Here is a 19,297-nt window from a genome sequence, read left to right on the forward strand (position 1 = left end):
ACGCCCAACCCCCCACCCCCACCCCCAGTACCACACTTGGAAGAGAGGCAGCCTGAGCCCCCTCCATCCTTCCGGGGTCTGTCCTGGCAAGTTTCAGGCGCTCCTCGTAGAAACTGCTGAGTGCCTGGGATCAACTTCCCACAACGGCCAGTGCTGAAAGGAGGGCGTAGGGGAAGTACTCTTTTGGGATTTCTGGTGCAATATTTCGCGCCCCCGCCCCTTACCCCTTCCTAGGCCTGTTACACTCAAGGCATCTTCCCCCAAAGCTTGGGTTTTGAGGGATACGTAGGAGTTCTCCAGGCATAAATGGGGTGGCGCCCGACCAGGGACTGGGTTCTGGGACCAGGGCCTGAGTTTGGGGCGCGGCACAAGTGACGCCCGACAGGCCCCTTTGGCCGTAATAAGTGGTGTCCGAACAGGCCTGAGTTGGGGGGAATTTAAAAGTGGTCAGGTGAAAGGAGGCTCCAAGGCGCGTGCAGAGAGTAAGCTTAAAAAACAAAAGTAAGAAAATAAGAAGTTAAGCTTCAAAAGCAAAAGTAAGAAGGCCAAAAAACAAAAATAAGGTAGGGAGCCGAAGTGTGGTAAAATTAGCTTGGTGTAAAACATGGGAATAATGCTTAATTGAAGCATTTTTAAAGTAAGCATTTTTAAATTCCTAAGGTAGAAAATAAGCCATAGAAATAGAGAAATAAGTAGAAATAAGCGGTAGAAATAAGCTGTAGAAATAGAGAAATAAGTAGAAATAAGCGGTAGAAATAAGCTGTAGAAATAGAGAAATAAGTAGAAATAAGCAGTAGAAATAGAAAGTAAGTGGTAGAAAGAAATAAGCAATAGAAATAAGTGGTAGACGTTAGAAAATAAGCGCTAAGGTAGAAATAAGCTGTGGAAATAAGCGGTAGAAAAAAAAGTGGAAATAAGCTGTAGAAATGCAGAAATAAGCAGGGATTGCAACCCAGGAAAGGTTTGGGCAAGGGCAGCCAGACAGTAGAAAGCAAGCGGTAAGAAGCAAGCGGTAGGAAGTAAAAAAAAAAAAGTAATTACGAGGTACAAAATAAGGTAGAAATCTCCTAGGTTTTGTGTAAGCCACTGTAAAGCAGAAGATGGCTGTGGTGGATGATGCTTAAGGAAGTAATTTTTGTTTCTGACCTAGGTTGTAAGCTCTTGCAGCAGTTGCATTGTTTCTAGGCTTTGGTTATCGTTGTGCAACCTGATCGCTCCCTGGGACTTTGGGTCCGTGTGAGACGCCAGACCCAGAGCTGAAAGTCTCCAGCTCTGCAGGACCGAGGGCTGCTCGTTTCCACGCAGCAGCGGCTAAAGAAAGAAGCTGAGAAGGGACCAGACTTCCAACTGCGCGGACGGGGCTGATTTGACGGGGACTGGTGCGGACTCAGGGCCGAGGTCAACCGTCCAAACAGCCTGGTCCAGGGGACTGGTTTTGCATCAACGACATCTTCGCATCGGCGGCATCTTGCTACGCGAGTGACCGAGGTATCGGCGTGGAGTCAGCTGAAGAAGATGGCGACTGAGGCCAAGCAGATGTTAGAAAAGCAAGTGGAAGCTGTGCTAGTGTTGGTGAACTGCCAGTTTTCTGTAAAATCTTGCGGAGCTAAATCTAAGGACTCTGGGTGGAATGTCCTGAAAATGTTGACATGTTTGTAGTTTGGTTTTGCATTGGTATTGCTTTGTTATTAGCCAGAGTTTTGTTCTCTTGTTAACATTGCTGGGTCTATAGTTTTGTTAATAGCCAGGGGATTTGTTTTGATGTTTTGATGATGCTGAATAATTTTAGAGTTTTTTGGATAGTGTAAATGGGCGTGTTTAAAAACAAAAGTAAAGGGGGATATGTGGGGCGCGGCTACAGTGTTTTGGCCAGGTTCAAGCCTCGGACTAATGAAAGGACAGGGTCCTCTCATGGCCACGTGCAAGTCCTAGCTGGAGGGCAGGGCCCTCCCAGCACAATTATAGCCAACGGCTGTGGCTGTAAGCTTGAACCTGTGGTCCAAACATGTGGCCCCACGTGCCTTCTGCTAGAGTTCAGGTGCGTGTAGTTGAGTAGGGTAGAGATTCACGAGAATGCTGTAAACAACGTGATCACGCCCCTACTTTGCCTCGTGGCATCTGCTATAAAATAAAGACACGGCTTGTAGGCTCCGGTGCTGTCTTCTCATCAGGGAGCAGTGTCCCACCGAGACCCAGCTTTCATTCTCTTGTCTGTCTTTTCTCAATTCTTTCCCCCCGCCCCGCCCCCCACTCAGGGTCACTGAACCAGGCTGAGCTGGCATGGCACATAAGGCGCCCTGGGGCTGAGTATGCCACGGCCAGGCTCCCCATAATAGGGGCGGGGGCTTCCAGGCCGAGGAGACAGCCTGGGGTCAGCAGAGACCTAGGGATAGCGTATGGCTTTCTCCTGCGGGACAAAAGGAATCGACGGGCTGTGAGAGGTGGGGCGGGGGCCAGGCAGGTTCCCGGAACAGGCTGAGACTGGAATGGTGAGACTGGTGTCCCAGACCTTCACCTTGGAGTGAGGCTGAGAATGTCCTGCTAGAGCTGAGGGACACTGTGGAATGGGGCCAAGCACGGCCTCTCCAAGCCTTGCCCTGCAATGAGCTCTGCATCCCCCAGGCCATCTGGGACCTCTGCTCTGTACTCCTGGCATGTCCCCAACCCAGGTTCCAATGCACAATAGGTACTTCCTGAGTGCCAGGTGCAGCCACTAGGTCCTAGTGACTCGGAGATGGGGCTCCAGAGGCGGGGTGGGAACTGTGGCTGGAGGAGGAGCCTCGCCCTTTAGGGCAGTGGTTCTCAACCTTCCTAATGCTGCGACCCTTTAATACAGTTCCTCATGTTGTGGTGACCCCCAATTTCATTGAACATAATTAAAGCATAGTGATTAATCACAAAACAATATGTAATTATATATGTGTTTTCTGATGGTCTTAGGCGACCCCTGTGAAAGGGTCATTCAACCCCTAAAGGGGTCGCGACCCACAGGTTGAGAACCGCTGCTCTAGGGCCTGTCTTCCTCTCCTGGGAGGCTCAGGCATCTCTCTGCGCCCCTTGCTGGCCGAAGGATGGGACATCCGGCCTTCATCCCTCTCCGCTCTCCTCTTGTAGTTCATTGCACACCTATTTTGTGCCCAGCACTGTGCTGGATGCAGAGGACACAGGGGACCCCAGACAGACCCAATCGCCCTCCCCAGCTCCCACAGAACCTGTCAGTTAATACCCAGAATGTGTGACTTGGAGGGGGGGGCACACCCAGGCAATTGTGGGAGTCCGAAGAGGTACCTGGACAGGAAGGAGGGCTTCCTGGAGGAGGAGGTAATTATATTTGTAATTATTATATTTGTAATTATGCCCCAGGCACCCACTTACGGACTGTAAAAGCAGAATCTCATTGAATTCTACTAAAGCTCCGTGAATATGGAGAAACTGCAGCTCAAGGAAGCAAAACGAGTCCTCCCCTCACGTCTCATGGTCCTTAGAAGAACACGCAAGCCTCTCCCCAGGCCTCGAGGTCCCGTGCCACTGGCCTGTTGCCTCTCCCACAATCCTCACGCACACCGTGTCCTAGGACCACTGGCGCCCTGCCACACACAGCCTGTCTCTTGGCCTGCAGCCCAAGGGTGTTGTCAGGGCTTTTCGTGGGCAGGACAGCCAAGGGGGGTCAGGGGAGGTTTTCAGAAACTGGGGAGCGATCCCCCATTTGAAAAGGACACACAGGCCCTGGTGAGTGTGGCTCACTTGGTTGGAGCATTGTCCCAAAAGGTTGTGGGTTTGATTCCCAGTCAGGGCACTTACCTAGGTTGCGGGTTCAGACTCTGGTCGGGGTGTATACAGGAGGCAACCAATCAATGTTTCTCTCTCACTCTTTCTCTAAAAAAAAAGGACATACAGAATATCACCGCCCCTCCCACTGGCCACAGGAGCCACTAGAGGGCACTCCGGGGGCTGTAGCCCACACCCCAGGGCCAAGAAAAGAGCAGCCTTAGGAACAAGGTCACTGGCCACGGACCCCCCCTCTTGGGGGGCAAAAGTCCGGGGTGCCCAGGACTGGGAGCAGTGGCCTCCTCCCCTGGGACCCACATTTCCCGAGACAAGACATTGTCCTATTGCTGAAGCCCCGTTGGCCTCAAAGGGCTACGCTTTCACGGCCGCCGACTGGAGTTTCCTCATTCCTGCTGAGGACAGGCACGGGAAACGACCGAGTCCCGTTTTCAGTCTCCAGGCTGGTCAGCTTCAGGGACGCCAGCCCGAGGTCAGATCCAGGCCTCCCCTCCCTGCCCAGGACACGGGGGCAGGGGGTCCACCGGCAGAGCCTCAGTTTCTCCATCTGTAAAGGTGGCGATGGCACCCCACACACAGGGCTGTGTGAGTGAGAAGTCTGCCCGTGCTGCCGACAGCACTCAGGGCTCAAATCCCACTGGCAGCGTGACCGTGAGGCGCTCCCCGCCCCTCCGTGCATCAGAACAGAGGCGCCTCAGCACAGAATCCCCCCCTCATCCCCTCAGCACACTGGGAGCAATGGCCACAAATCCGGCCCCAGGCCACACGCCGAGGAGGGAGAGACTGGTGATTTGGGGTCCCTCGGCCCACGGATGCCCCCACGCTGGAGGTGACCCCAGTGGATGCCAACTTCTCACACAGACACACAAGAAATCACATCTCAACTGATTTATTTGCTTTTGGGGTGTCAAGTTTGGGGTCTCCCAGGGTCCAGCCCTCAGTAAAGTCTGGCAGACACTTCCTTGGTGGAGAGCCCCAGGCCGTGAGGGTTTCAGACAAGGCACTGACGGGAACTCAGGGGGTCAGGGAGAAGCCACCTGGGGTGCAGGGTCCTCTGTTGGAGACAGAAGACACGGTGACCGTGGGCAGGAAAGTTTTTTCCTGGAGCGATTTAGGACAAGATGTTGGGGGGTGGCCTAGAAGCCGGGAACCCCCTGGGCAGGTGGAAAGACAACGCTCCCAGGACCCAGGTGGCGCCTCCCAGGGTTCTGGGGACTCCACGAGCCTTGGGAGCTGAGCCTGTTCCGAACCGGCTTCCTCTGGGATTTCCTGGAGATGAAGTGTATAGGACAGGAGAGCGGCTCCCCCCAGGCGCCCCCCTGCGAATGGGCACTTGGGAGCCAGGCCAACTCCCAGAGAAGGGATCCTGCCCCCTCTCCGAGCCCCATTCCCATGGGAGAGGCGGGCACCTCTGCGGGTGTCGGGGCAGCTGAAGGAACGGCTTGGGTGAGGAGCGGGAGGAGGAGAAACGGATATTCGGAGTGGGGAGCCCCTCGAGGTCTGGGAGCCCCAGAAACCCAGCTTGTGACAACTGCCCCTGCACCAGGGGACAGGGCCTCTTGGCAGGCATGTCCACCACCCACCGAGGCACTGGCCTTCAAGATGTAACATTGGCACATGGTCCGCACCCCAAACAGCCATTCTGCCATGGGTCCAACCGGGACCCTGGCCTTGAACATGCTTCCTCACCCAGCGGCAGCCCCAAGCCCTCGCAAGGCACTTGTGCCTGGAGAAGGGAAATTTCATCTGGGATATGGGGGGAAAAAAGCCCTTTTTGGTTCCTCCAAGTCCACGGATACCATAGATTCATAGCCAGGAGGATTGAGGGGGGCCACCTGGCACTAAGGCGCCCCGCCCCTCCGACCACCATTGGTGAGTGCCCCACGTGGCCGCAGGCTCGGTCTCCAGGTGGAGGCTGGGGAACGGTGAAGAATGGAGCTTTGTCCCACCGTCCTTGAAGGAGAATTCTGGCTCAGACACTCCAAGGGGCGGAGAGGTCAAAGGTCAACTGTCTAGACAGTGGCAGCAAAAAAGAGGCTGGTGTGTGGGCAGATTTCCCCAGCAGCTCCCCTCCCCAACCTGGGTACTGCCAAGGGGCACAGGAGCGCTGGTGCACACCCCCTCCTCCGCCCCCCAGCTGGCCTAGCTTCCCAGCCGAGACGTCTAAGATGATAATACGGTATCTTGAATCTACTTTTCCAGCTGTCCTGAGCAGGCCCGTCCTGATAGAAGTTTCCATGCCAACAAGCAGCAGGGCAGCTGAAAATGATTTTCGTGCTGAAATGATTGCAATCTGACACTCTTGCCAAAGACTTGGTGCTGAGTAGGAAGCCATGATGTTGCCCCCTGCCTGGCCCTGTCTCTCTCAGTGGCTGGGGCCCTGGCTGCTCCTTGACTGGACCAGGTAGGCCAAGTGGCACCTGCCCAGAACACCAACTCAAATCCCTCCTTCTTTCCATCTTCCTTCCTCCCTTCCTTCCTTTTTTCCACCATCTTCTTTCTTTTTCAAGCTACGTACTCACGCACACACCACTGACCTTCTTTTTGGAGGGGGACGGGGAGCCAAAGGAGCTGAGAGAAGAATCAAGGTATGGGGTGCAGAGGCTCTAGCATATTAAACCAGACACCCAAATCACACTCCCTCCCCCTGTTCCCCCCCTCAGAGGCTCACCAGGGAGAGGCCCCTTCAGCTTCCATATGAGACCGCCCCCAGCATCACTTCTCACCGCCCCCCACCAGCCTTCACATCACATCCCTCGGTTAACTTTCCACCATTAGCTCTGTCACACCCACCTCTTCTGGAATCATTCTCCTCCACACCTGACAGCTGCACCCCTTCCACAGACCCACCCGCCTGTCCCATTCTGTGCCCCAATCTGAGGCTCTGAAAACGACAAGGGAGAGGAAGGGAACCTGGCCCTCTCGTCTTACACAAAAACATTTTGGTCCGAGACCCAACAAACGCAGACAGACATATCATGGAGTGAATGGATGAGTTGACCCAAAAGAAAAATTTTCAAAAATTCTAAACAGGAAAAAAAAAAAAGCTGTCAGGGATGAGTGAAATATTTAATAGCTGTCTGATTAAATAAAAATGAGCTATATGTGCTGTATCATGGACAAGGACAGGATTCCGGTCCATTTTGAGGAAATCGAAAACAAATGCGGGAACACAAAAATGGCACACACACACTTGACAATGATCAGACAATAAGTTACGTCTCTCGGCTGCTAAATCTCAGGGTGCTTTAAACAGAGAGGTGAAATGAGGACAAAAGAAAGATGAAAATGTGGACTTTGGGGAGCACCTGGGTTCCAGTAGGTACCCAGCTAAGATTGGACCTGGCTCACCTCCAATCCTCACCTCCCTCCCCATCCTGCCAAGTTTCATTTTCTCCTCAGAGCCCCCAAAATCAGGTCTTTGGGGAGCAGAGCTAGATGGAACTTGATGTTATGAATAAGACCTCTGCCCCCCCCCCCCGCCTTGAGGCCCACCCCCACATTCAAGAGCCACAATTTCTGCCCACAGAAGCCAGGTGATGGAGCAGATGCAATTATATCCCACACACCCAGATTCCTCAGGAGACCCCAACCTCAGACTGGGGACCAGGAGGGGACATTTCTGGCAGAGGGAGGGCTGGCATGGAGGGGGAAGCAGAGGCCCAATCATTTCCACCTGCTGGCCACAGTCTACGCCCACAGCCAAGCCCCCTCGTCTCCCACCAGCGCCCCCTTTCCTCCTCCAAAGAAAGCCCAGGGGTCAGAAAATGCCTCTAACTCAGAAACCCATCAACCTGGTTCCCAGTCCACATAGTGCTGCAGAGGCAGGAGCCACCCCGGCACTGGAACAGGAAGGAAAGAAGGTAAATGTTTAAGAAAACAGAATAAAAATATCAACTATTTAAAAAACAAGACTGGTCCTGGCCGGGCAGGTCAGTTGGTTAGAGTGTCATCCTGATACATCAAGGCTGTGGGTTCGGTCCCTGGTCAAGGCACATGCCGGAATAAACCAATAAATGCATATATAAGACGAAGAACACACTGATCTCTCTCTCTCTCTCTCTCTCTCTCTCTCTCTCTTTCTCTCTCTCTCCTTTTTTAAAAAAATAAATAATTAATTAAAAATAGCCCTGGCCAGGTAGCTTGGTTGGTTGGGGCATCATCCTGATACACCAAGACTGTGGGCTCCATCGACAGTCAGGACACATACAGAATCAATCAAGGAGTGCATAAATAAGCGGAACAACAAATCGATGTTTCTCTCTCTCTCTTCTTCTCTCTCTAAAAATCAGGAAGTAAAAAATTAAAAACAAACAGAGACCTGCATGTCCGGATATCGACGGGATCCGATGCAGCATCAGACTCCGGTCTGCTTCGCGCTGAGGGAAATGATAAAGCCGCGTGTTCTCCGAAATAACGGGAATTCTCCCCAAACATGTATTTTTTCTCGATCGGCTTCCCGCTTGCTGCCGCCGCCCTGTCCTGACGAGGCCAAGGTACAGCTGAAGGTAGTTGCCTCCTGGGAAATGCCACGCTCATCCCTGGCTGTAAGTCCAAAGCCACCGGGGAGGGTGGTAACAAGTCACTCCTGAATCGGGGTGCGACGCCAAAAACCATCCCCACAAAAGCCCGCTGGTCCCTGCGCCAGCACACACAGGAGCTCGGCAAACTCCAGCCCCAGGCCCGGCTTTGGGCGCCCCCTAAAGGAAAACAAGAAGCTTGCCCCTAGCACCAAAGCTCCAAAATCCAGGCCAGATGCGGGTGGGTTTTCAGCTGCTACAAATTTTTACATATTAAAAAAAAAAAAATCATGTACATGTCAAGATGGCAAAGTCGGCCTTTCCACCGGGGGGCCCGCTCCAGAGCTCACAGCTGGGGTGTCGAAAGGGTCAGCAAACCCTTCAACCTCCTGGGGCAGCAACCCTCCCCCCACTCAGTCCCCAAACCCAAGTACGGCCAGTGTCAGCCCCCAAACGGAGATGCAGGTCCCGTGCTCGGGACAGGAGGCAGAAGGGGCTGCACCCCAGGAAAAAGAAAAGACACTTTCGTTGTTGGCTAAAGCCTGTGTTTTAACCGAAGGGAATATAAATTACTCGGTGCCCAAACTAGCACTATTGTTTTAAAAAAGAGAGTAAGGCCTTGGCCGGGCAGCTCATTTGGTTAGAGCATCGCCCGGGTATGTCAAGGTTGCGGGTCCAATCCCCCATCAGGGCACGTACAAACAGCAACCGATGAGCGCATAAATAAGGGGAACAACAAGTCAGGGTTTCTCTCTCCCCCCTTTTCTCTCTCTCTCTCTCTCTCTCTCTCAACAATTAATTTTAAAAAGCGAGAGAGAGAACAGAATTTTGAAAATAACAAAGTCACAGCAAAGCCCACGGCCGTCCAAGCTGTGGGGACACGGGTCAGGGCAGCCTCTCGGAGAGGCCTTCACGGTTGGGAAAAGCCAGTGATGGGGTGGAGGGAACTCCGAAATCCCGTCCCCGGAGCCCTCAGGAGCAGGGGCACAGGTGGCCCAGCTGTGGGATCGCGGCGTGGAGATAAACCAATCAGGATTCTCTTCAGAAATCCGCACCCAAGGGTCTCTGGACATCACGGCCACCTCCCCAGATGCCAAGGGAAACAGAGAAACACTCTTCAGCAGCCCGTTCAAATCAATCAGCACGTTTGCAGATCAAAAGGGAGAGGAGGTGTGTAAACAGAAAGATCTGATCCGAATCGGATCACCGGCTGAAAGTTTGCCTCCTCCTGGGTCCCTGGTAGGGTGAGGCCTCGGGAGGCCTGAGTGGCTCTTAGTGTTCGTGGCGACAGTGGATTCTGTCTTCGGACTGCTCCAGGACGCCCAGCATCTCCTCGATGATGGCCCGCAGCGCCCTGCCCAGCTGGTCTGCGTTGTACGGCTTGCCCAGCGGAGGCACGTGGACAAAGGCTGAGCGGCCGTGACTCTGGTACAGAGAGGTGTAGTAGGTGAAGTCACAGAGGTACCTAAGCCGCAGGACATAGGGGGCAGGCGGGAGATCGAAACATAGTCAGACTAACAGGACAGCCTCCATCCAAACCTCCTGTAAGACACCCAATCCCACCGGAAATCCTCAAGAGGGAGGGAATACTGCTCTCCCTTCTCAGGTTGGCAAAATGAAAAACACACACACACAAAAACAACCTGTGAACTCCCGGTGCGGGTACGTATGTGGGGACGTGGGCAGTGTGACACGCTGCTAGCGTGGACGGAAACTGCCCCAGGGGAAGGCGCTCTGGCAGGCTCGCATAATGACGAAGGCACAGTCTTTACAAACTGACGGTTCCAGTTCTTAGAACCTGCCTTCAGGAGCCAGCTGCACAGAAAGATAAACAAGGTGTTCGCTGCAGTGTGTGTATAACACAGGACAACAGGAAGCCACCTGCCAGGGTCGGAATGTGTGTGTGTGTGTGTGTGTGTGTGTGTGTCCCATCCGTCTCCCACCCCCACCCCGCACACACAATTCCTATGTGAAGCCCTCATTCCCAATGTGATGGTATTAGGAGGTGGGTTCTCTGAGAAGCGAGGGCCCTCATCAATGGCGTTGGTGACCTTTTAACAGAGACCTCAGAGAGCGCTCTTGCTCCTCCCACGTGTGAGGACATACAAGAAGCCAGCCATCTGGAGGAGGGCCTCCCTTGATCTTGAACTTCCCAGCCTCCAGAACGGTGAGCAATACATTTCTGTTGTTGTCAAGCGCCCCCAGTCTGCGGTATTTGGTTATTGCAACTCAAACAGACGAAGACACAACCTAAAGGTCCACTGACGGAGGAGTGGCTTAATAAACTTCGGTTTATCCACACGGTGGAAAACTACACAACCAGTTCCAAGGCATGTGGCAGCTCCAGAGGAAGACAAAGAACTCACGAAGGCCCAGTCGTGTGTCCGTAAGTGAAAGCGAGGGAGGGAATGCTCGGGAAACTCCATGCCACGTAACCCCGTCCACATAAAAGCAAAGCGAAACGGGACAAAATGCTAAAGCAGCATGCCAAGTGCTCTAGACACGGATGGAGACATGGAGGTGATAGGAGGGCTCAGAATTTAAGTCTCTCGCTTAACAGAGGGGTCGCCAGCGGGAAGGAGAGAGGGCAAGAGAATTTTTCACTACGGGAACATATGAGAACATAGCCTAGAATTGTCTGTGCAACTTCAAACTGGTTTTAAAAGGAGACGGATAAGAAATTCAGTCACTCCTACATCAGTCAGTCAGCTGAATTTGTCACCTGCTGCCTTTGGGATGGAGAAGTGTGAGACGTGTTGAGAAATCCAGGTGCCAGGTGCTGAGAGGGAGTGGAACAGAGGACACAGCTTGGTCTGGGAGGTAGAGGAGGCAACATGTTGGAGCTGAGACCTGAAAGAGGCCTCGTCGGAGGGAGGCAAGTTTGGGCAGAGGCTACAGCGAGTGCAAAGGCCCTGAGGCTAGAGTGAGCAGGAACAGGAGGAGGCTGGTTTGTGGGTCTGGAATGCAATGGGTAAGGAGAGTGTGGAGGCAGATGAGGGTGGAGGAGTGGGTAGGGGCCAGACCACATAGCACCTGGGGATGGTGGGGAGAGACTGGGATTTTATTCCAGGTGCAGTGGGAGCTTTAGGGAGGATTCAGCAAGGAAGAGACATCATCTGACCTAAACTTATAAAAGACCTGTAATAGTCTCCCTTCCAAATTCATGTTCACCTGGCACCTCAGAATGAGACCTTACTTGGATATGGGGGTTTAGCAGATGTAATTAGGTAACAGGAGGTCATACTGGACTAGGGTGGGTCCTAAATCCAATGACCGGTGTCCTTATAAGGAGGCCATATGGCCCTAGCCAGTCGGCCTGTGGACTGAAGGGTCCCAGGTTCCATTCTGGTCAAGGGCACGTACCTCGGTTGCAGGCTCCTCCCTGGCCTGGGCCCTGGCCGGGGCTCGTGCAGGAGGCAAGCAACCAATGTGCTTCCTTCACATCAATATTTCTCTCTGTCTTTCCCTCTCTCTTCCACTCTCTAAAAATCAATGGAAAAATATCCTTGGGTGAGGATTTAAAAAAAAAAAAGCCATAGGAAGACAGAGGCAGGATTGGGGTGACACATCTCCGAGCCAAGGAACGCAAAGGGCCACCGGCAGCCGCCACAGGTCAGGAGAGAGACAGGGAACAGACTCTCTTCAGAGCTTTGAGAAGGAATGGACCTGGCTGACCCTTTGATTTTGGACGTCCGGCCCCCAGAACTGGGAGAGAATAAATTTCTGTGTGTGGTTTTGTTACAGCAGCGGCAGGAAAACTAGTATAGAAATAGACTGCGTGGGGGAGGACAGCAGGGAGCTGGCTGGAGCCGCATCCAGATGGGAGACGGCAGGGACCAGGTGGGGAGAAGGGGGCAGATCCATGCGTAATGAGCTCCGGAAGCAGCATCGGTGCGACCTGTTAAGAGTAGATCCTTTGTTCTGTGGTTTACGCATGGTGAGCCTTCAGCCCTCAGAGGCCAAAGTCAACACACCTGGCTTGCTTGGCACTGGCCTGGGCCGGTGGAGGAGGGAAACCCACTCACACCCACCCCACGGAGCCCTACCTGCCGGCATCTTGCGAGATGGTCACCGACACATCCAGGCCCAGGGTCGTGACCCTCTTACACACGGCGTCCATGTCGATGATGGAATCGATGCTTTCAGGCCCATCCTCCACGCAGCACTGGGAGCCGGGGCAGAAGCGGCAATTGTCCAGCCCTTTGTAGCCCTTGTTGTGGCCGCACTTCTCCAGCGTGACTGTGGTTGCCATGCCCGACACGCCCACATGCACCACCAGCTGCAGACAGACAGGCGGGGCTTCACAGGGCCTGTCCCCGGGACTAGGGGGGCCCTCAGGTCAAGGAGAGGGTGGCAGCCTTGCTGGGCTCCACCCGCAGTTACACCGTTTCCCACCTCTTCTGCTGGAACAGACCCAAAGTCACCACTGCAGAAAGGTATGCCAAGTGCCACGTACAAGGATGTGAATCATGCAAGGATGTTTCCATAGCCTTTTAATACAATCAAATACTGGAAAACACGTAATTAATTATTTGTGTGGGCTGGTTAAATAAGTTATGAACTACTGTGTAGCTGCTAAAATGCCCAAAGCAGTTCTGTAAGGCATGATCTCCAAGACATATTGCCAAATGCAAAAGACCACGTATCACTTTTAGGAATGTAGCCTAAAAATAATCAAAGATGTAATAGTCTTTCAATGCTCACTTCCGTGTTACTTATAAAAATGGAAACAAGTAGCACACCCAATTATAAGAGAATGGTTATATTAATTACTAAAAATTACCCAGCGATTAAAATAATGGTTAGGGAGAATTTTTAATGACCTAGGTGATTAAATGCTCATGATAAAATATTTATGAAAAGCAGGATACCAAACTGACTACAGTGTAACTTCAACCATCAATTACTGGTGTGTATGCTTACACACAGACGGGGCCCTGTAAGAAACTATGTGAACACTGAAAATTTAGGCAGCTACTGAGCCCTTGTCATGTGGCTGGTGCAAACTGAGATGTACAGTCAAGTGTAAAAACTATCAGATTTGGGGGATTGGGCACAAAAAAAGTGTAAAACATCTCAATGATTCTTGATCTCTGACTGCATGAGATCAAAGCAGGAACAAAGCTCCATAAATCACCCCGGGGTGGGCGCCCATCTCAGGGCCCGATAAGGAAGCAGCTGCCTTTGCCCGGCTCACCTGTGGGCTGTGCTTCTCCCACAGGGCGGGGATGAGCCTCTGGACTGTCTTGTACTCGACGGGAATCTCGTACACGTGCAGGTCCACGCTGTCGCCAAGGCCCAGCTTCTCCAGCTCCTGAAAGCGAGGGAGAGGGGGTGTCGGAGCATTAGGCAGCACAGCAATACGGTGTTCCGTGGGGATAAACTGGCCGATCCTCAGAAAACAGGTGGGTGTCCTGACTCTGGGCAGAGTGGGTAGGCAAGTGGGCTGGTCTACCCCAAAGCTCTCCCCTCATCCCCTCCCCCGACCCGCTCGCCTCGAACTCTATCTGCACGTCCATGAGCGGCAGGGCTGTGATGCTGCAGCCTCTGGAGCTGGGCTCTTGGGTTTGAACCCTGCCTATGTGACCTTGGGCATGTCACTTAACCTCTCTGAGCCTCAGTCTTCTCATCTGTAAAATGGGGATTAAAAAAGGTACTGACCTCACAATGTGCTTAGAAGAATTAAATGAACAAACTCACACTAAGAGTTCCAAGCAAAGCTCAAATGATGTTGCCACTGTTACTACTGTTTTTGTTGTTACTACGCTTTCCCTGGTTACACCTGCTAAGAATTATGCATAGACTTGGTGGGTGGTATATAGCAGGAGCTCAGCATTCATATGCGGGGGCTTCCCAGCTCCTTAGGGAGCCTCTAACCATCTTGGGCAGGAGGTGGTCTAAGAACATCATGAATCCTATACATACAAACAGGGCCAGGGGTTACTGCGTACACACTTTTCTGGGGAAACACTGATGCTTTCCACCAAGGGTCTGCCTGTTAACTCCTTGTGGGCGGAGCCTACCACCTGGCCGGCCCAAGGCCCAGAACCAGATTCGCTGGAGGAACAGTGAGCCGGCCAGCCCGGCACCCAGAGGGGGGCAGAGATATTTGGGGATGAAGACTTCAGCTCAATATGAAGACCTGGACATTCTTCATAGTCGAATTAATACCCCAAATAATGATTATCAGTCGAGCTAGTTCACATTGTCCTCAGATCTCACGCAGTGGTGTGGAAAGGCTGCTGCCAGTGGGCGTTCTCTGGGCCACGGGCAGGTCCCAGGTGCCTCATTTGTGTGACGCCTCAGGGAATCTGCCACAGCTGAGTTCCTGCATCTCCTCCAGCTCGCCTGACCTTGCTATCCCTGCTGCCCAACCCACACCCAGTCACTGCAGTTTACCCTGGAGGCAGCTGACGCCTGGGAAAGCAGGTCTCTCCTCACTGACAGATCATTCCAAACCGCTCCCCAAAGAGGGTGCGGCAGGTCACCTGGGAGCAAGGACCCCTGGAGGGTGGGTGGGGCATGATGGTGTGTGTGTGGGCGTGGGGGGGTGTCGCAAATGCCAACACCAGGAACTGGAACCCCTTCCCTCTCATCAAGCCCGGTGACTTGTGGGGCCAGGAAGGATCCCCAGAGATATCCCACAGCTGGACAGATGAGGACAGAGTGCAAGCCTACACCCCAAACCCTGGCGCACAGCGAGCTGCAGGCTGTTGCTGGGACAGTTGGTTGTGGGGGTGTGGGGGTTATGCTCTGCGTGAAATTGATTTTATTTTTTAAAAATATGTCTTTATTAATATGTGTTTATTAATTTGAGAGAGAGGAAAGGAGAGGAGAGAAAGAAACATCAATGATGAGAGAAACATCACCGAGCGGCTGCCTCCTGCACGCCCCTCACTGGGGATTGAGCCCGTAACCAGGGCAGGTGCCTTGACCAGAAATCGAACCTTGACCCCCTGATTCATAGGTCAATGCTCAACCACTGGCCCACACTGGCCGGGCCGAAATGGATTTTAAAACATTAAAATGCACTAAAGAGAAACTTTGTAAAATATTTCATTTCTCCCACAATCATTTTTCGTGGTCATTCGTATTTGCATTCTTCGAGCTCCCCTGCCATCTACACCTCGACCCTCTGGACTGATTGTGCTATGGGACCAGAGAAGACATTCGTTAAGGATCTGAGATGCAGAGACAGAGCAGGCACATGCTGGCCAGCGTGCAATCAGGACTCCTACCTGACCAGATCGCTTTCCACCCGGTCAAACCCCTGAGAAGCGAGGGAGGTTTCAGATCTGTGACCACCGTTTCAGCTCCCCGATTTCATAAACATTTACCCAGTTTCCACACACTGAAGTGATTGTTATGGCCACACAAACGGACAGACCACCATGTGCTTGAGGTTTGCTGGATACACCTGAATTTTGTTTGTCAACTCGATTTGGAGACCAAGTCCCACTGTGTTCTGCCCCACACTGTCCCAGCCTCCTGACCCCCAAGGCAGAATCTAAAATCATATCACACCACCCTGGCCAGTGTGGCTTAGCTGGTTGGGCGTCACCTCCTGCACAGAAAAGTTGCCAGTTTGATTCCCTGTCAGAGCACATGTCCAGGTTGCGGACTAGATCCCCAGTAGGGGACGTGCAGGAGGCAGCTGATCAATGATTCTCTCTCATTGATGCTTCTATCTCATCTCTCCCCCTCTCCCTTTCTCTCTGAAATCAATAATAAGTAAAAAAAAAAAAAAAAATCACTGAGCCCTAGCCAGTTTGGCTCAGTGGATAGAGCATCAGCCTACGGACTGAAGGGTCCCGGGTTCGATTCCAGCCAAGGGCACATGCCTGGGTGGCAGGCTCCATCCCCAGTGTGGGGCGTGCAGGAGGCAGCCAATCACTGATTCTCTCTCATCATTGATGTTTCTATCTCCCTCTCTGAAATAAAAATATACACATATAAAAACGTCAACGGAAAAAATACGTTTAAAAAATAACTGAGGTAAATTTTACATTATGTGTATTTCACCACAATAAAAAATGACTTAGAAGTCAAGAAAAAAAATTAAATTACACTTATCTTCTTATTTACTTCTCTATAGAGAAAAAGCAAACGTAATATAATACTAAGAATTGGGGGATCTGGGCATGGAAAAGACTTCTTTGTATGATTCTTATAACTTGTCAAAAATGTAGTTGAAGGGGGATAAAGACGGTTGCTTCCTCTCCGCACAGGCTGGGAGGCGTCTCCAGCAAAGGCTTTATGTTGGTCGAGGATGGAATCATCTCATCCATCCTCACGCCCCACCAACCGTGACGCCACCTGCTCTTAACCTCCTGTCCTCACTGCTTGGAACTTTCCTGCCTTACCCCGTGTCTTCGTCCTGCGCCCTGGCAGCCTTTTCTGGCAACAGAAAATAGGTTTAAAGCCCAGAAATTGACCTGGCTGGTGTGGCTCAGTTGGCTGAGCGTCATCCCATGCACCAAAAGGTCTCGGGTTCGATTCCAGGTCAGGGCAACATGCCCAGGTTGCAGGCTTGATCCCCAGCAGGGGACAGGCAGGAGGAAGCCAACTCATGTTTCTCTCTCTCCCTCTCCCTTCCTCTCTCTCTAAAAAAAGAAAAAGTACAGAAATTAAAAGAATCCATTTCTCAGGCTGAGGAAGGACTTATTCAGAGTCTCAGTCGTAAGTTGTCCCAAACTGAGCCCCTCACAGGCCCAAGCAAGTCAATTTGGTGGCATCGCCTCTGAGGGCAGAGATCAGGGATGCTACTAATTTGATTAGTGACCAATCCAAGCAATCCTCTCTGGGGACAGAAACCCTCCCAGTGGCCCCCATGACATGGGATGTGCCAAGGCCGGACGCCCGGCTCTGGGCAGCCCCTCCCTGCAAACCCTCTCTGCCCTCCTCTCCGCCATAAGCTCGATGCCACGTGCCCGCACACCTCAGCAGTAGAAAATGAGCTGGGAGCCACAGAACGAGTCACCCTCTTGATCGAACCTGAGTTCCTCATGTTCTCTGGGTGCAGCGCTAGCCCCTTCCCAACGGGGGAAACATCTGAACTAGGAAAACCCCCATCAAAGAACATGCACACACAGAGCAAGCCATCCCCCTCTGGGTAAAGACCCTGATGGGAGCGCCGCGGCTGCCTTACTCTTAGGGAGCAGACCCTGAAGTCTCCGAATGCCGCTGTCAGTGGGCGGAGGGGTGAATCAGGAAAAGAGCCGGTTGCCCGCCTGCACCAGAGCAGCTGAGCAAAAGCAACTGGCACACTGGGGCACAGAGGCTGTGCCACACATTCAAGATCAAGCAAAACTCCTCTACGGTGACCGAGCTCAGGATGGCAGCTGTCCCTGGGGCAGGACGAGGGGGGGAGGGGCGGTGGGAGACAGGAGGGCAGATTCTAGGTCAGCGGTTCTCAACCTGTGGGTCGCGACCCCTTTGGGGGTCGAATGACCCTTTCACAGGGGTCGCCTAAGACCATCGGAAAGCACATATATAATTACATATTGTTTTTGTGATTAATCACTATGCTTTAGTTATGTTCAATTTGTAACAATGAAAATACATCCTGCATATCAGATATTTACATGACGATTCATAACAGTAGCAAAATTACAGTTATGAAGTAGCAACGAAAATAATGTTATGGTTGGGGGTCACCACAACATGAGGAACAGTATTCAAGGGTCGCGGCATTAGGAAGGTTGAGAACCGCTGCTCTAGGTGGACTGCAATGGAGCTTTGGAGACCTGGGCATAAATACTTTTCTCCTAAGTGAGGCGGATACTGCAGATCAGTACATGTCATTCTTTGCAAATTATTCTCCAATTTTAAAACGGGTAACGGAGGTCAAAGAGCAGCTATTAAGTTCCTCTGAAGTTATGAGAGGTGGGCGGCCAGTAATCTCACGCAATTCTTTGCTCCTAAACACTTTCTGTTCCAACAGGGCCAACTGGTTCTCCTGGGGGGCTGGCAGCACACCCCCAGTCCCACAACAATTGGCAGTGAGTGCCGAGCATCTCCGGGAAAGGAAGGGACCGGCCGGGCGTCCCAGACGGTGCATTGTCTATACCCCGTCTACCTGACAAGACTCCACCGCTCGGACGCGTCTGACCGATTCCCTTGACCCCACAACAAAGACCATCTTTGTTCCCTGCTTAATAGCCTTAGCAGGTCTGTCTAGACGCGCGGTGGCAGTCATTGTCCTGTGCTGTCACCGGGACTGTGACCCGGCTCCTCCTGGCCTGCTCCGGCAGGGAGGGCTCCAGACAGCCCCGAGCCAGGGGTCCCGGCCCTTGGGCCCTTGACACCTACACCTGCCTGGGCCTCCGGAAGAGACATGCAGCTGGTGCCCCGGGCCACGGGGAGAGACGGGACACATGAAAATCCACCTTCCCTGCAAGAGGTGCAGAGGAGCCCCATCCTGGGGAAAGACCCAGGTGTGGAGTCACCCCTCACTCCCCAGAACTCCCACCTCCTGCTGTGGGTGGTGAGGTTCACCTAAGGCTGAAGAAGGAAGGTCACATGGAAGAGGGGAGCAAAAGACAGAGAGAAAGGGGGCAGGAAAGGAAGAGAGACAGAGTGCCTCAGGGGGGGGCAAGAGAAACAGAAAAACAAAGAGAAGCAGAGACGGAGAGAGATGGAGAGAGAAGGGGAGAGACAGAAAGACAGGCCCAGAGAGGCCCAGAGAAACTGAAAGAGGCAGGGAGGGGGAGAGAGGCACAGGTACAAAGAGGGAAAGGTGAAGAGAGAAGAGGAGAGACGGACAGGGAGAGAAGTCCGCTGGTCCCGAGAGGGAAGGAGGTGCCTTCTCCAGATGGCAACTTGGGCTTCTGAAAAAGTTGGGACAGAAAGTGACGCCGCCCACTCTGTAGCCAAGCCCCCATCTTCAGCCGCAGGTGACAGACAACAGTTCCTGCAACCGAGGCTGGACCACCCCAAGCACACTCGAGGACTGTTTCCTCGAGGTGCCGACTGGACCTCTCCAACAGCCA

The 19,297-nt window shown here is 52.7% G+C and overlaps 1 protein-coding gene and 1 long non-coding RNA gene across 2 annotated transcripts in view; one reads left to right on the forward strand and one right to left on the reverse strand.

The window, feature by feature from the left end:
* LOC107181587 overlaps positions 1-7,328 on the forward strand; it is a 14,508-nt gene extending 7,180 nt beyond the window's left edge. The window contains exon 3 of the long non-coding RNA XR_001512246.1: positions 7,319-7,328. This is a non-coding gene — a long non-coding RNA (uncharacterized LOC107181587). The remainder of the gene's footprint in view (positions 1-7,318) is intronic.
* Positions 7,329-8,190: 862 nt separating this feature from the next.
* The window catches only part of PGPEP1 (pyroglutamyl-peptidase I), a 16,493-nt gene continuing 5,386 nt past the window's right edge, over positions 8,191-19,297 (reverse strand). The window contains exons 4-6 of the mRNA XM_015557711.1: positions 13,504-13,620; positions 12,353-12,585; positions 8,191-9,771 (exon numbers count right to left, since the gene is read on the reverse strand). Of these exons, the coding sequence (XP_015413197.1) occupies positions 9,579-9,771; positions 12,353-12,585; positions 13,504-13,620 (543 nt within the window). The 3' untranslated portion in view covers positions 8,191-9,578. The remainder of the gene's footprint in view (positions 9,772-12,352; positions 12,586-13,503; positions 13,621-19,297) is intronic.

This window comes from Myotis davidii, unplaced genomic scaffold (genome assembly GCF_000327345.1).
Source record: "Myotis davidii unplaced genomic scaffold, ASM32734v1 scaffold448, whole genome shotgun sequence".
In the NCBI taxonomy this organism is placed as follows: domain Eukaryota; kingdom Metazoa; phylum Chordata; class Mammalia; order Chiroptera; family Vespertilionidae; genus Myotis; species Myotis davidii.